This window comes from Chelonia mydas, chromosome 5 (genome assembly GCF_015237465.2).
Source record: "Chelonia mydas isolate rCheMyd1 chromosome 5, rCheMyd1.pri.v2, whole genome shotgun sequence".
Taxonomy (NCBI): domain Eukaryota; kingdom Metazoa; phylum Chordata; order Testudines; family Cheloniidae; genus Chelonia; species Chelonia mydas.
The window spans coordinates 96,517,656-96,534,840 of NC_051245.2; the positions used below are offsets into that span (position 1 = coordinate 96,517,656).

The 17,185-nt window shown below is 41.3% G+C and overlaps 1 protein-coding gene across 6 annotated transcripts in view; it reads left to right on the forward strand.

Annotated features, from left to right (window-relative positions):
- TRPM3 (transient receptor potential cation channel subfamily M member 3) overlaps positions 1 to 17,185 on the forward strand; it is a 592,300-nt gene that overhangs the window by 486,245 nt on the left and 88,870 nt on the right. For all 6 annotated transcript variants that reach the window (XM_037903066.2, XM_043547000.1, XM_043546999.1 and 3 more), the window contains exon 9: positions 16,664 to 16,736. In XM_037903066.2, the coding sequence (XP_037758994.2) occupies positions 16,664 to 16,736 (73 nt within the window). The remainder of the gene's footprint in view (positions 1 to 16,663; positions 16,737 to 17,185) is intronic.

Here is a 17,185-nt window from a genome sequence, read left to right on the forward strand (position 1 = left end):
TGATGCTGGCTTTCATTTAACAGCTTACATGATATTCTTTATGGATAAACACTATGAAAGCAGTGTGCTAGGCAGTGAGTTTCTCAGGCCTGTCAGACGTTACTATTACAGACCAGGGAACTCCCTTGCCACTGGGCATTGAGAGGTTCTTAAGGTCATAGATGCACTTTGTGTTTGCTGAATTCATAAGGAGCAAACGGTAGGGCTCTGAAGAGGCTCATTTCATTATAGTGCGCCTGCAAGCAAACAGACACACAAATGGGCACAGGCAGGAATATATGCTGTAGCACTGAGAAAGTCACAGACACAGCTGAAGTACAGATGGAGAGAGACAATAGAAAAAAAGAAAAACAAACAAGCTTCTGCCATTTAAACCCACCAAAAACAAAAACAAAAATATTTCACTTTCAAAAGCCTGTCTTTTCCAATGCATATGCTCTTAAAAAAAACAAAACTGTATTAACAGGAGAATAGTTCAGTCTCAGCAAAAGTTCCCTACCCCATAGGGAATGAGACTTTCACTTTGGCTGTTTTGCACTACACTTCTAACCAGACGCCTCTGCTGCCTTATGCGCTCAGAATGTGCCATTACAAAATGAGTGATTACATGTGTGATTACATGTTCATTTGCTAATAAGTAATTTCATTTACCGAGGACATGCTTGGGAGCAGAGTGATCTATTTAAATGTGTACATGCACTTTCAAAGTGGAGAACAAATTCCACTTCTCTGATCTGCAGGTTTTGTTGAACTGGAAGCTTAGGTGTGCATGACTCCATGTACCAGAGCATTTTCAGAAGTGCGATTAAATTGCACTAGTGTAGAATAAAAGTATAATAAAGTGGCTGGAAATATTTTCTAGAAATTCAGCAACTACACACTTAGCATGAAGTCTGAAAAATCCAGCTTTGGGATTCCCAAAGCATTGCAATAAGGAGAGTTGACCAGAGCAGGGTCTGAAAGTAGTGATACTTTCAGACCCTGAGTGCCAAAAAGCACCATTAGCCAGTAATCTTCTAACTTTTTATGACTCTGTCAAGTACATAAGGTCAGACACTTTTCTTAATGACTGTTAGTCCACTCCTTTGCAAGGTTCTTCTAGGATAGATTTTATCACAAAACTATTTAGTTAATGTTTGTAAAGCACTTTGAGGATTTACCTAATCCTATTCCATTGAACTCAGGGGGAGTTTTTCCATTGATTTAAATGGCAACAGGCTTTGGCCCATAGAGCACAATTGGCCTGGTCCCGTGCTTATTGAAACCAACACAAAAAGAGTCCCACTGACTTCAGCGGTCCTTGGATTGGAGCCTCTATGCTGAAATATAGGCACACAGGGTAGGTCTACACTGCAATATAAACCCAGCTTTTGAATTCAGGCTCAAGCCTAATCTCCCTTCATCTACACACAAATGCCACTAACCCAGAGCTCAGACCCAGGATCCCAAGGGGGTGGAGGGTTTGAGCCTGAGTCAAACTGGGACCCAAAGTTCAAGTCCTATTGCTTTGCAGTATAGACGCTGCCCCACTGGACTCGTGCTCTGGGAGTCCACAATTCCACAGTCTGAATTTCTTTGTCCTCTGGACAGTCAAGTTTTCCTACCCTGCACCACGAACAAAGGGCTAGAACAGCCATATTATGGGAGGAGGCTAGGAAACCTAGGATATGGGTGGTTGGACTCAAGCCCCCATAATGCAGTGTAGATGCTGGTGCCCAGGCTGGGACCCAGGGTTCAACCATTCTTAATGTAGAGCTACAAATAAACATAGATACTCAAACCCTAGGTTAACAAATCCAGGGTCTGCAAACTCAAATTCTACTAGCTCTGGGCTTACATTGCAATGTAGACGTACCCACAGATCCTGTGGCGACAAGTAACATAGAAATGCACACACATGAATGCTGGTAAAGGTTAAATGTTATTACTACTACCAACGACGTTTTATGGCTGACGTAAAACCCCTGAGTGTTTCAAGTGGCATTTTTTTAAAATGCTGACAGTGCCTTAGCTGACTGAATGGCACCACTGTAATATTACTCCATTATAAAAAGATTTCATGTAAGGAAGAAATTATAGATAGTGGATGCAAGCCAGAGCCTACTAAGAAGAAACTGATTTGTGAATCGCAGGAGCGCGTTTCCAAGTTAAGGAGCCACAGGATAAGATTTAATTAGTCTCTTGCCAAAGGGAAACAAGAGAATCCCATCTCTATTTGACATCCACGAATAATGAAACATTCTTTTCTCCTCTTGCCTGTCATGTTTTCATTTACTTTAGTGGTAACCACTGTGCTACTATAATAAAGACTGGAGCTAGGTTGCCATTATAATCCCCCTTATTTCCATTGTGTATAATCTGACAACAAAAGTTCATTCCAAACTGACACTTGGCACACAAGCTGGTTGTGCCATTTGTTCTTCTAACATTAACAAATCAGTGCATCATGCTGGAATACCCAGGCACAATGAGCTGAGTTCAGAACAGAGGTTCACTCTGTACTGTGATTTTACTGGCTGTTTGTTGGCTTTTCTCTCAACCGGAGATGGATCCAAACTTTTCCAAAACTCAGAAATGTAAAGATTTAGAGTACTGGTCTCTTGTTGTAAAATTCACATTCATACCCAGATCCAAATTTTTCTACAGATCCAGTATTTAGGTGCAGCCCATCTGTTATTTACATAACTCAGATGCCAGTGAGTGATGTAGCTCATTCTTTTCCATTCAGACCATGGAAAAGATCTAATTTATTTCCTTCATAATTGTTGCATGAATGGAGACCTTTGGGGATCTTTGGAGATTTCCATTTTGTCAGACCAAGAAGGAAATCTTTCTTGGTAGGATAGATTACGCAATGAAACGGTAGAAGCTATGATGCAGGTAGCCACCATCATGGAAAAGCTGAGGGAGTATCGAATGAGATAGCTGAGTCATTTGAGACAATGAAATGTGGGATCTGTTTCAGATAAAACAAGAGCTAATAGTGATGGGACAAGAAGACCCAGAAAGACGATAGATGGAAATGAAGAAGGCTGTTGTCATCTTGGAAAACATACTTAACAAAGAACATTTGGAGATGAAGTGCCTCCCTCTGGCACTTTCCCCAAAGGTTGAAATATATATTTAGTCACAGTTGTTTTTAAAAAAAATCAGATTTCAAAAACAAGTTTAATGAATAAATTATCTCAGCTAAAATTCTTGATAGCTGATGGCATTTTTTTGTACTGGAGCAGGAAGAGGAGGTACCATATTTATGAACAGTAAAATCTGATTTTCGGGAGGATTATGGCGGCTCCATTGAGCATATAATTTGGCAATGAAGATCTGAAGAAGGAAAGCAGCTATTCTAGGCAGCTAGTAGTTTACTGGTTGCTAGAACAACTGGCCTTTAGTCCATCAAAACATTCTGTGAGATTTCTAACATGAAATTAATTGATTCTGAATTAATCTTCTGCATCTAATGTGAGGGAACTAATCTGTGAGGTGATGAGCACTGCAACTCCCATTAACTTTAATGCAAGTTGAGGATACTCAGCACTTTGCAGAAACTAGATCTTAGGTACAGGCATGTAGCTAAATCTATCCCCATTCAAGGAAACACTGAAGCATGTGCCTAAGTCCCACTGATTTCAATGAGATTTATTGCCTGTTCCTGCTACCTGTACTCACATAAGCAGGTCTTCTTTACACCAGTTGCCATACTGATTTCACTAAGACTATTCTAATAAGTAAGGACTACCTGTGTAAATAAGGGGTGCAGGACCTGACTAATAGTGGTTTTCAATATGTTTTATTTCCTGCCAGTCTTATTTGGTTCCTTTGTCTTCTGGAGACACACTTATTTTACTTGTTCAAAATTGTAGGCTAGTTGTAGGTCTGGGCCTGTTTTCATTAAAATCAATTTGGCTGTGCCATAGACGTCAATGAGGGCAGAATTAGAATACTAGGTCTTTAAGAAACAGTTTGTTGCAATTTTAGTTATTTTCGTTTAATAAATTCCAATAAGTTTTGTGAGTGAAACAATGTGCATTGAAAAAAGAAAAAAGCAGCCATTCAATTTGCAAGGTAATCACTGTATTTTTATTACAGCAGTTGCTTGGCAACTTGAAAAAAGGGAGAGGGGAGAGAGATTCCTATATGCAAAAGGTACAAGAATGTCAACCTGCAGTATATGCTAGGGTATGAAATTATGATGGTCTCATGAACCTCTGTTACCCCATCCCATTACTGCTGCCCCACTATTAATATTTAAAGACCCATAACAGATACTCCTTGTTAACTCAAGAAACTTTGAAGTGCTAAGTAAAATCTCTGACCCATTAATTACATTCAGTATGTCCCTTTCATTTTATCTGATATACATACATTTAGTTCAAATGATGTTAGCTCATAATAAGTGGTTTTGATCTAGTAGAAACCATGGTCTTTTTTCCCCCACATACTCTGTGACAAAAATTACAATTGAGAAAATTAAATTAAACTAAACAGTTTCTGTTGCCACTTAAAGTACAGATTTGCTAATACACCCTATGTCTCTTGAGCATTAACAAACATTTCAGGAGAGACCATTTTCTATTATTTATCTTGTTTATCTGAACTTCAATAATGAAAACTTAGGAAAACTGGTACTGTGTGTGGGTAGGGGGGAATGTTTTACATGAGGTGATGCAGAAACTGGCCAGTTATTGAAACTATAAATGTGGGAGAGTTTGGGACATTGTCGAGTTAATATAGTGTGTGTTCATTGTTTATATATGTGCCCAGGCCTTTTATGGGTGCATCTTAAATAAATAATTATTCCAGACACCTTCTCTTTACCTCTTCCAGCTCCCTCACGAAAACCCAACACTTCAAGCAATCCCTTCTTCTCCTTTCCTCTACTTATCAGTAATCCTCTCATCCTCACCATCTCTGTCCTGATCTGTTTTCCTCTGTTTGTCTGTCTTTCGTATGTAGACTATAAGATCTTTAGGGCAGGTAATATCTCTTATCTATAGCCCAGAGAGACTGCTGCACCTGCACAAAGCCCTATTGTTTACTACATTTTATTTGTATTGCAATAGCATCTAGGAGACCTAATCATGGACCAGCCCCTGTTAAACTAGGCATTGTACAAGCACTTTAGGCAGGGCTGTGCATGGACACAGCAGTCTATTCCCATGCTGTGTGCTGCAGGAGTGAGTCCAGTGCTTGTAAAGTGCAATATAAATTTCAACACCATAAATGTATTATAATAATTATTAACTAGTCTCTTCCAATTGCTAATTGATCAGTAGTTCAAAGGACTGCTAAGCAGCTTGGAAGGTAATAATTCATAGCTATTTTGGGGGTAATGTTCCTGCCTCGGCCAGTCTGATTTCATTATCAGTCAAAATATGGAATATATACACAGTCACATTTTGTAATGCAAAATAATCTGCATACCCATGGAATACAAGGGTTTATTGGTGATATTTTAAAAAGCAAGAGCGGAGTTTGAAGTCTGTGGCGGAGCAAGGGAATAGAATCTGGATCTTCTGAGTGTCAGGATAGTGTCCTAACACCTGAACCCTCCATCCTCTCCTGCTTCTGAAGCTAGTGTTTTCAGTTTCAGTTAAAAGCAGAGACATAGCTGCTGACTGGGTCAATTTCAAAGCAGTGCATGGGAGGAATGCAGACAAAATTCTTTAAAATAATGACATTCAAACAATATATCTCCCGTACCTACAGCTATGAGCATTTACTTCGCAGAGTCTTACTCCCTTAAAGCACCAGAACTTCAATTCTAGATCTCTTTGATTAACCCTTAATCCTGCTCATGGCTTCCATATTTAAATCCTGCTCCAAAACCAGTCCAATTTTACAGTTCTTTAACAGGTGTGTGAAAGAGACATTATGGGCCAAGACTCTTCCAATGAAAGCCCAGTGTGGAGCTAACTTGCTTGACTTGTTTTTACAGATACATATAAAGATTTTTTCTTGCTCAAGATTGATCAGCAAATGTACCACAGACTCAAAGCGAGGTAAAAACAGGAGTATATTTATTCAGGTATAACCCTCAGAGAAATGAACTACTCAAGAATTTGCTGCCAGAGGGTGGCATACAAGAAGATCATAGAGCGCTCAGGTTCTAAAAGATACAGATATCTCAAACAGTACACAAATGGGCCATCACTACGATAAAGTCTTAGCAGCTGAACCTAAATATCTCCATCCATGGAAGAGAGGCCTGTTGCTTCATTGTCCTCTGAACCTTTCCAAAGAATGCACCAACCTAACAGGACAATTTCTATGCACACTTTCTCCTGTAAATAAGTTCTATAGAAGGCTTCTTCCAAACATGTCCTGGAAGCAATGCCTGACTTTTCTAGAATAAGTGGGACAGTGTGTGAGAATAGTAACCTTCTAGTTTCCATTGGGGTTAGTAATCTGCAATATGTCTGTTCTAAACCCATCAAAATGTCTGTTATTTAGAATTCAGACTAGCTTCCAAGAGTTAAAGCTTCAATATTTTATTCACTATGCCACTCAATTCCCATTTTACCATTAACCTATTTAACTCACTTTTTGTTTGTAGAAAAATATGTGAAGGAAGCTTGATTTGGTATATAGTCAGGGCATCTAAAGAACGCTCCTTCTCTCTAAAGCATAAGAAATAATGGATGTTCCTTTAGCATTTTAAAAATTAAACAAGATCATATTTGTTTGACATTCTGTCCCTGAGTCAATGTGATGAAAGAGGTCACGAATTACTGTGCAGTTTTAAATGAATATTAGTCTCTCTTCATCTTACTTCCCCGGCCCTCCACATACAATTTCTGAAATTCTCAGCTCTCTGTGGAAGCACATTCCTTGTGTTTGTATTCATAAACTGTTGATTTAAAAACATGGCTTAAAGAATAGGAAATGGAGTCAGGATGTCTAGATTCTATTCCTCTGCTCTGCCACTCCCTTGTTATGTGTTCCTTTCCTGATCTATTTAAAAAAAAAAAAAAGAAGAAAGGAAACAACACTATGTACAACCTCACAAAGAAATTATGAGACCTAATTCATTAAGGTTGGTAAAATGCTCTGAGAGCCTCGTATGGAAGGTGCTATAGAACTGCAAAGGATTGCTGTAGGTGTTATTTTCACCACTGGTTTGTCCATATATTCAGGTCAAAAGGGTGTGTGACAGACCCAGACCAGTGGGGTACAGGAGTCTAGTAGAAGGCAAATATACTGGCCACGGGATAAACAGTTTTCTGTTCCCTGAGTGAACAGAGCAGGGGCTGCCCTGGAGCAATCAGGAACCTGCTAGAACCAGTTAAGACAGGTGAGCTAATCAAGACACCTGGAGCCAATTAAGAACTTTCTAGGATCAGTTATAGCAGGCAGGCTAATCTGGGCACCTGGTTTAAAAAGGACCTCCCATCAGTTAGTAGGGGAGTGTGCAAGGAGCAGGGAGTGAGAAGGCGTGCTGTTGGAGGACTGAAGAGTTCAAGTGTGAAGATAAAGAAGGTGCTGGGGGAAGGCCATGGGGAAGTAGCCCAGGGAGTTGTAGCTGTCACGCAGCTGATACAGCGAACATTGTAGACAGCTGCTATCCACAGGGCGCTGGGCTGGAACCCGGTGTAGAGGGTGGGCTCAGGTTCCATCCATCCCCCCCAACTCCTGATCAGACACAGGAGGAGTTGACCTGGTCCGTGAGAAACACCAGAAGGGAAGTACTAAATTGGAAAGGGATCTGGCCTGTCCCTGGCCCACTAGGTGGGACACAGAGACTGCGGGGATTGTTCTCTGTTTCCCCCCATGCTGGCCAGTGATGAGGTTAGCTGAGTGGACGGCAGGTTTGAGCCACTAGCAAAAGTGGCCAAAGTGAGGGCTGCCGTGAATCTCCGAGGCAAGCAAATCTGCCAATAAGTGCAGGACCCACCAAGGCAGAGGAGGAACTTTGTCACAGGTGGTAGCACTAGAGGGGTTAAAATGAGAAATGCAAAGTTTGATGATCTAAATTTGGACACAGATGTGTTCGGTTGAAGTGCTTGATGGCAGAAGTATAAGTTCCAGACACAGAGATGTAGCTGTAGAAGTGTTTCACACACACCCAGTCATAGGGTTGTTGATGTATCTGTGACTGTGCTGATCCACAGAGAAAACCCTCTGATTACAGAGAGAACAAAGCAAACATTCGTACTTCTGTATGTTTCAGAATTTTGACTAGATCTGTATGTGTTTGTGCTTTGAAGAACCATTGCCCTACATACATGAATTAGGACTTTGTTGCTGTTGTTTGTGCTCCTGCTTTTCTCCACATCAGTCTGATGACACACACAAACTTTCAGATCAAGGAAGAAAATGCAAAGAGTTCTCATGCTGTCAGGTAGAGGAAGGAATTGTAAATTTAGAACTTTTACAACTAACGTTCCAACATACTCCCCTTGCTCCTCAGCCTCTTGTCCTCCCCTCCTCTTTTGACCTGCAACCCTGCATCATTTCACTCACCAAAAATGGCCATTGACTTGATCTGATTTTCTCTAAACACTTTACTCTCTTTCCATTGCTGAATTCTCCTGGTCTGACCACCATCTTGTTTCCTGCAGCATCACCCACCTGCTCACCCACTCACAGCACGTTGATCTTAGCTGTACCTCTGTCCCAGACAGTTTTATACCCCCATTACATAGGATTATTAATTGCCACAATTCTCAGACTTTGCATAGCTGATCACCTTAAATGGCTTGTTTAATTAAACTCTGATTCTGCTCTAACTGTCAGGGGAATAATCAGGCAGAATTAGCTGAATTATAAATGCTAAAACGTACTGGAGTGATTTGACTATTTTATAGCACATCTTCTAGCATGAGAAACATCAGAGTTTCAGAATACATTAATAACCCTGCCTGCTCCACTGCAAACAGTGCTGACTTTTCTTTCAGATGTATGTAACGGTACGACACTGACATACAGTTCATGTGTTGACGAGAGGTGAGAGAAGGCACTGGCAATATATTCAAAGACAGAGGGAACAGGAACATCGTTTTAAATTAATGTTGGCTCACTATACGTTCTCTCCCCCTCACTAGCCATACTAAAATGAAGGTGGAAAAATCTGACCTCTGTCCAAAAAGATGAATAACCTGTCGTGCCTTAATACGTTGTAATATGATTACAGCCTATGGAAGGAGTACTACTGGCTTCTCTCCCTGTGCTTGTCACTGCTACTGCAGCTTAGCCTGTATCCTCAGCTGTCCCTAGGTCTGATAGCAGGCACCATAAATCCAAGACGTAAAGAATACATTTTCTCCTGTGCTTCCGGGCTCTCGAGAGAAACAGAGTACAATGTGTTTCATCTGCTCTGCTCATACGTTATCATTTCCTCTCTTTTCAAATTGACACCAGCTAGAAATCTGAGTTGATTTCAGTCCTTCCCTCTCCTCATTGGGTAGCTGCGATTTACCACATCAGCGAAAAAAGAGTTAAAATATATATTGTAAAAATCGGCTGCACTGTCACGACAGGGACACCCATTCATTCCCAAGCTCCTCGTGCTGGCAGGTGCCGCAGGCATAGCAGAAGTGTGCACTCAGGTCCTGGGGGGGAAGCAGCCCTTTGCTTTGTTCTTGAGCCACTCCTAGGGTTGCCAGCAGCCTAAGTTGTCCCAGGATCATCCCTCTTTGGAAGTAGCTGTCCCAGGAAATCTGTAAGGGTGCTCAGTCAGCACTGCCAGCTGTCCAGTTTTATGGCCTCAGGATCATCCCAGATGTCCCATTTGTGTGTTTTGTATCTCAGAGGCGGCAACCCTAGCCACCCCTGTAACAGATGTTTGGAATAGTTACAACAGGTTCCAGAAGTCCCGTGATGAGAAGGAGGGTCACTGTGATGTGGTTAGGGAAGGGATTAAAGTCAGTGGCCCAAAGAACCTTTGCTTCTTAACATTTTACTAAAAACAAATCTATTCACATTCCATGCTCCTGAGATGCAGAAGTTGGTAGAGGGCTATGGCTGCTACACCTAACTACTGGCACTTCTGCTCCCTCTAGAGGTGAAGTACACTCCACCCACATAAACCACATAAACTCTCAGGTTCTGGAGCAGCTGGGGAAGGGGGATTAGGCTGGAATAGTGGCTGCACTCCCTCTCTGCCAATTGTACATGGTACTGGGGCTAGTGGACCCACATAAACATGGCTCTACAGTCCATGCCCTTGCCTATCCCCACTATGGGCTTCTGCTCCCTGCTATGCAGAGTCTGTCCAGACACCTTTATGCAGCTCTTACTGCGCCTTTTTGTGGCTGCTCAGTCAACAGACACCTGCACAGCTCCTTAGCATTGGCCTTCTACATCCAGAAAAATGTTACTCTGTACAAATGGAAGTCAGTGCGGGCAGAGGGGTCTGCTCCATCCATCAGGTTGCAAGGTTGGGGCCTAGTGATGTGTGAAATCTTTGCAACAAAACTGGAACCCAGGGTGGTGGGTTTGGTTTTGGTTTTGTTTTTTTGTTTTTGGGGGGTTTTTTTTGCATTTTGTCATGAACTCAGAAATAGATCCTTCTTTCACAAAATGAAATCACTAAGACAGAGATACTTACATCGAGGCTCACACGCCTTGGGTGGCTCTTTAATGTGTCTCCTGCAGCTGTTTGCAGCACATGATATTCAAGCACTGGGTGATTTAATTTTTAATCTATATAAGTTATTAATCAATCGGGATGCATCTACTTTGTCGTTAGTCAATTGTAGTTGGTAAAATAATAATACTTGGTCAGTCATTTTGGCTGTGAGAATAATATTTTATAAATATTTCCCCTGTCATACTGTTTAAATATGAATATATAGCACTATAGTAAATGAAACAATGAATTCACACTACTGTGGCTCTTTTGGGTAATGCTGATTGCTAATTTAGCTCCTGAATAACTGAGGTCTGAGCACCACAGCACTAAGGTATAGCATTTCTTAGGGAAGGATGTGCCTATATTGAGCAACAAAATGTTTGCATCAAAAACTTGAGAAATTTTTCTGTATGTATCTGCAAGTTTTCCTTGAAAAAATACCCATTTTATTGACATTTCACATAAAGTAAAATTGTGTGAACGAAACATTCTCTCCCTACAACATACATTTGTTGTGTATATATGTAACAAAAATTATCAGTTTGGAGTGCTTTTTGTTATGTAATTTGCCAGTGTTCTATAGTAAAAATCCAGAATATTCCAGCAACACTGTTGTAAACTGAAATATTTTAGATACTTAACCCAAATTGTTAAAAGTCCCCATACTATGCAAGTCTGGTCTGTGTGCCTTGCACACAGGCACTGCAAAATAGCAAGTATGTGTTGTACACACACATGTAATCTGGGAACTGCTGTATATTTAACTCCTGATGTAGCACACATTCTTTTGGGGATGTAAGTCATTTTTTGAATGTTCCCTATTTGCTAGGATGCCCTCAGCTAAAACAAAACAACCTACTGTATTTTGCAGAATTGCAATGCAGCATCACAGTGAAGGCTGCTAACCAATGGGGCACATCATATTAGATAACACCTACCATGATGAGGCAGAACCACACAGAGAAGGGGAAGAAAAAGGGAATCAGTCAAGGAAGAAAGGGGTTCTCACTAGGGAGAAAACAGTGCTGATTTAAAATGAGTGCTTTGGCTAAGAATTCTGGAGTCAGGGCAGTTTTTGTTCTTAACTGCTTTCTATCCTGCCCTTTCCTCTGTCCCCTTTTTACTTGGTTTCTACCTGCCTTGCCTGAAAATGAGTTTACTATCCTGCTGGACTATAATTACAGCTGGCAAGTATCACAGTGTGCGGCGATCATTGTGCTTGTAGTGACAGTCTGGTTTGGCTCAGTGACTTTCCAGCACTCCTTGCTCAGAAGGATTAGAACACAACTAGCTGTCTCTAGAGGTTAATCCTGGTCACAGTAACGTGCATTCAGTAAAATCCATGTTAGGGGGGAAAGGGACCTTCGCAGGACTTTTCTTTTCCTAATATTTTTAGGGGTGAATCCTGGTCCATGTACATGGCCGGTTTTGTGGGAGCAAAGAGGGGAGAATCCTGTCTGGCACTGCATTTATTCTCTGGCTGCTATTGTGTCCTTCCCCATCAAGCTCATATAGGAATTTGGCTAGTGGATCCACACTGTATGACTTCCCATTGTTCGCCCCTTCCCTTGCCCCATGGCAGCATGAAAGGAGCCCTGCAAAACTGGGTTCCGTGCTGCACATGGGACCTTCCTGCACCTTCCTCCTGCTTCCTCACCTAAAGAACATTACTGTTGATCCTACACAATGAGAGGCACTCTGCTTTCTCTCTTATAGAGATTGGATGTTTATTCCTTCACTAAAGTCAAATGGACTGAAAATACATGTTTTGCTCTTTATGTAGAGAAAAACAAGGATGCAGCAAGGGGACTATGCATAGAGCTAGACTCAGCAATCATCCAGGTGCACATTACTACTGCTTTTGCAGCATGTTAGTGCCACCCATTGTAGGAAATGGGGAGGCTTTGCTCCTGTTTCCAGGTGTCAGATAGGACTTGGTTCAGAAACTCTTAACTGCATTATTGGGCAGCCCTCCCCTTAAGGTGTTTTTCTCAAATAGGCTATTTGCTTTTGTGAAGACAAGAAAAAATGATTTAAAAAGAGAAAACAAACCCTCATTCACTTAACAAAGGCTTTTGCTGTGATTGTAACTTGCACTTGTTCTCTAGCCTCAACCTAGTTCCTGGAAGAGTCATGGCATGTTAATAAACAGTATCAGCATTTCCAGAAGATGGAAATAGCCAGCAGCAACAACAAAAGACAGCAAAAATCATTTTTTCTTAAAAAGAACTCAGGTTAACAGAGACTCAAACAGCCAGCTACAAATGAAAATAATGTGGCTCAATCTAGAGGGAAAATGGAGATTTTTTTTTTCTCTTTCTACCAGAAAAATAACATGATTTTTCAGGGCCAAAAGGAACAATTGAGTAGATAAAACAGAAGTTCTCTCTAATACAGTTTCAGCCATGCTTGGAAGAATGGAAAACTGTTTAAAGATGAGGTTCAAGCCAGGTCAGCATAATGTGAAATCCTGAGTGTAGACTAGTAATTCGCTTTTTCCAGTTAGCAGATGAATGGCAATACCAGTCTGTATAATACTATAAATCTTTCCCTTTTTTCCTCTTAACAAATTAAAAATAATGCAATCTCAAGTACAGGCACATAGTACTTTCTTGAAATATAATTTAATATATATTTATTTCATTTAGCTCTGTAAGTAAATGCTTTAGAACAGTGGTTCCCAAACTAGGGGCGCCGCTTGTTCAGGGAAAGCCCCTGGAGGGCTGGGCCAGTTTGTTTACCTGCCACATCTGCAGGTTCGGCCGATCGCGGCTCCCACTGGCCGCAGTTCACCGCTCCAGGCCAATGGGGGCTGTGGGAAGGGCGGCCACATCCCTCGGCCTGCGCCGCTTCCCGCAGCCCCCATTGACCGAGAATGGCAAACCACAGCCACTGGGAGCTGCAATCGGCCGAACCTGTGGGCATGCCAGGCAAACTGGCCCGGTCCTCCAGGGGCTTTCCCTGAACAAGCAGCGCCCCTAGTTTGGGAACCACTGCTTTAGAATGTATGTTTCCTGGTTTTAGGGATGTTCGATTGCTCTCTCTTCATTCTGGTAGGACAGAAATCAAGGCTATTTGTTTTCTGTAGTTCTGTGGTAGGCTTTAAAAAAGAAAAGGCAAAGGGTAAAATCATCATAAGCCTAAGCGCCATTGAAAGGGAAAGATATGAAGACTCTTAAATCACTTTAAGCCCTTTTGATAATTTTACCCTAAAACTTTGCTAGCACCATTTCTGAGGAACTGGTAAACATTTTGGTAAGAGTTTTGGTCAGCACCAGGAAAGTTGTCAGATGGTAACTCTTAACAGGTTAATTGACAGGTCTCCATTGGACTGGTCATGCAAAACAAGCAAAAGCCACAACAGTGGCTTCCTTCCTTCCTATCATGAGGAAGTGTGTGCTCCTCAAATGACCTTTACATGCGGTTGCTCTTTAATAACATTTGACAGGTCTTTTAAAGACGATTCCTAGTCAATGGCCTGTTTCAGAAAGGTGCTCAACAAGAGTAACTCAGATTTATTTCAGTCTGTGTTATGGGGGCTTTGCATCTCTCAGGCTCAGTAAGAGTTTTGCCTGAGTAAGGATTTCAGGATTTGGCCCTACATGCTCATCCCTGTGAGTGTGGGAATTGATGTACATCTAAACAATCCATAGCCCTGCAGAGCATATGTAAAAATCCCTAATTTATGACTACTCTCTCTTCACAGCCACTCTAAACAAATATAAACCTGGAAACAACAGTGCAGTTCATCTTTGACAACCTCATCCTTTATCTCTGAGAAGGTGAAAACAGCCCTTAGTCATGGGTATTAGGGCAACTCCTGATTCCCACCCAGGCATGCCTCCCTTACTTCTCACCTCCCTGTCTCTTCCAGGTATTATTTTGCGTGGCTTCGTTATCCTTTTTGTTGTATCTCTGAGAGAGGTGATAAAAACAAAGGAGTGACAGGTGCAGATGTATTCCAAATAAAAGCTGACAGGAACATGCAGCCCTGTTCTTTAATTAACAGCCTAAGAATTACAGCAGCTCAACAGAAATCACACTACAGCAGGGTACAAAAGTCATCTGTGCTACTGACAGTTTTTCACATATTGCTGGTCTATTTTTCAATATAGATGTATAAAATATTGCTCCAAACCAAAAGCTTTTTTCTTCAAACCTATAATTATTACCTCAGGAAAAATTTAATCTGAAGCCACCTGGTTTGATGACGACAAACTGCTGGCATTGGTTAAAAAAAAGGTCGTCTTGGTTCTGTGATGACTCTACACATAGTAGCCCAGCTTTCTGACATTTAATTCCGTCAGAGTCACAACTATTCAAACGTTATCCTTTGGCCACTTTAAAACAAATGGTCAGCAGGGACAGACCTGAGTTTAAACACTTCTTAAGACACCTGTCAAAGGACATAATTGTTGTCAATTTAGCAAAAGTAGTTGGGAATTCAGGACTGGAATAACAGAAGTGAGATGCATAGACAGAACTGCTTGAGGAAGCTTTCACAGTGTCTGCCCACAATACAGCCCTATTTTAACTCCTCTCTTTATATGAGAGCAATAGTCACTCTCAAGAATTAAGAGGCAAATTTATACCACAAGCTTTCACATTGTAGGCACTGAAACTAGAGCTACACAGATGCATAAGAGATTTCATTATCAATTATCGCAGATAGCAAGAGCCCACAGTTAAATCTGGACTGTTTATTAGGGACCCTTACCAGGGGGTGAACTATCAGGAACTGTCATGAGCGTTGTCAGTGAGCTGTAACAGGGAGACAAGGTGACACTGAGGCTATGTCTGCGCTGCACAGCTTTTAGCAACATGGCTGTGTCGCTACAGCTGGGCCGCTAAAAGTCATGCAGTGTAGCCGCTGTTTGTTGGCTCTCCTGCCGACAAAAAGCTTCCACCCCCCACAAACGCATTTGCAGCGCTCTCCTGCTGACAACGCAGCAAAACTTTTTGTCTTTTGCGGGGAAGTGGTTTTAACGCCTCTGACAGACAAAAGTTTTGTTGTTCAATTGCCAGTGTAGGTAGGGAAGAGAGGGAGAGGTGGAGAGATTTAGTTTGGATCAGTGTCGCAACACAATATGGTACCCTTCAAGGGAACTGAGTGATGACAAATGAACAGCTTTTTGGAGGAGGTACCCAATGTCAGTTGCTACAGGGGATTGGAAAAAGTTGACATAAAACTGATGCTATGACATCTAATGTGTTAGTAGATAAATGGCACACAAGATGAAGTGCTTGTTGCTGCTCTTATCACAGCTGGCGGGGGGGGGGGGGGGGGGGGGGGGAATAGTGGTGGGGAGCGAGTGTTTTACTCTTCCTAGCAAGGAGAGAGCAAGAGAGTTTACATTTGTAAATGTTTAACCCAAGTCTTAACTAGGACTTAATTGGCCTAAAAGAAGGGTCCAGCTCTATCACTATTCAGTGATGGAATTGCATGAGTTCGTTACAAGATATTAATGCCTCGTCACCAGCAGCCACTCAGTCTCATATCCACTTGAGAAGTTTCCATATTTTATGGCTGGGATAGTGAAAGCACATGACCAAGCCTACCTCAGAACTCATTCTAAATCTTATTTGTGCTTTATAATGTGTAATCTGGAGTATATGTAACTAATTTGCTGCAGTCTGAAATCATGGTGCTGAGTAGGGTTGTGGTTTGAATGGTAAACATCAAGGGTCATTCTCCATCAATTCTGTCCTCTTCTGATAAGCCTACTGGACCAAATTCATCCCTGATTAACTCCAGTTCAGTAATAAATTTGACAAATTAAATCTAATTTGAATTTAACAGAAGGATATAATTTCCTCCTTAATTTTGGCCCTATAGTTCTTGCTCAAAAGATTCTGGCTAGGTTCTGCTGTATGGTCATTAATGCCATTTACTGTGGTGAATTATATGGCACAGAAATCCTATTCGTGTTAATGCCATCTAATATACTTACTGCTCTATGACTATGGTTAGATAATCACTTCGCAGCCATTGTGGTCTTTTGAGATCAAATGTTGCTGCACTGATTTAATTTCTATGTGAGCAAAAACTGAACAAGTTTCTGACAGTGGCATTGTCTTCTAAAATTGCAGATTACAGTATTTCGCATGGGATCAGAAGGACACCAGGACATTGATTTAGCTATCCTGACAGCATTACTAAAAGGTAATAGAGTTTCACTGCACAGTGAGTCCATGAAAAATCCAAATGGTTTAACTCTGTCTCTGATGTACTGCAACCCTGCATTTATTGACAGCGTATAAAGTATCTAAATGGTAAATTACAGGAGGAAACAATAAGTACTTGATGCTTCAACTACTTCTCAGACTGCACAATCCAATGCATGCATTAACATTTAAAAACATCCCGTTTCTTCTCCTTGATTCCTTAATTTTAACCAGCAGTACTGTGTCAGAAGAAACATCAGTGTGCAAGTAAACAGAGACCTAAAGAAACTTAGGGTATGTCTACACTACGAAATTAGGTTGAATTTATAGAAGTCGGTTTCGTAGAAAGCGTTTTTATACAGTCGATTGTGTGTGTCCCCACACAAATGCTCTAAGTGCATGTAGTCAGCGGAGTGTGTCCACAGTACAGAGGCAACCGTTGACTTT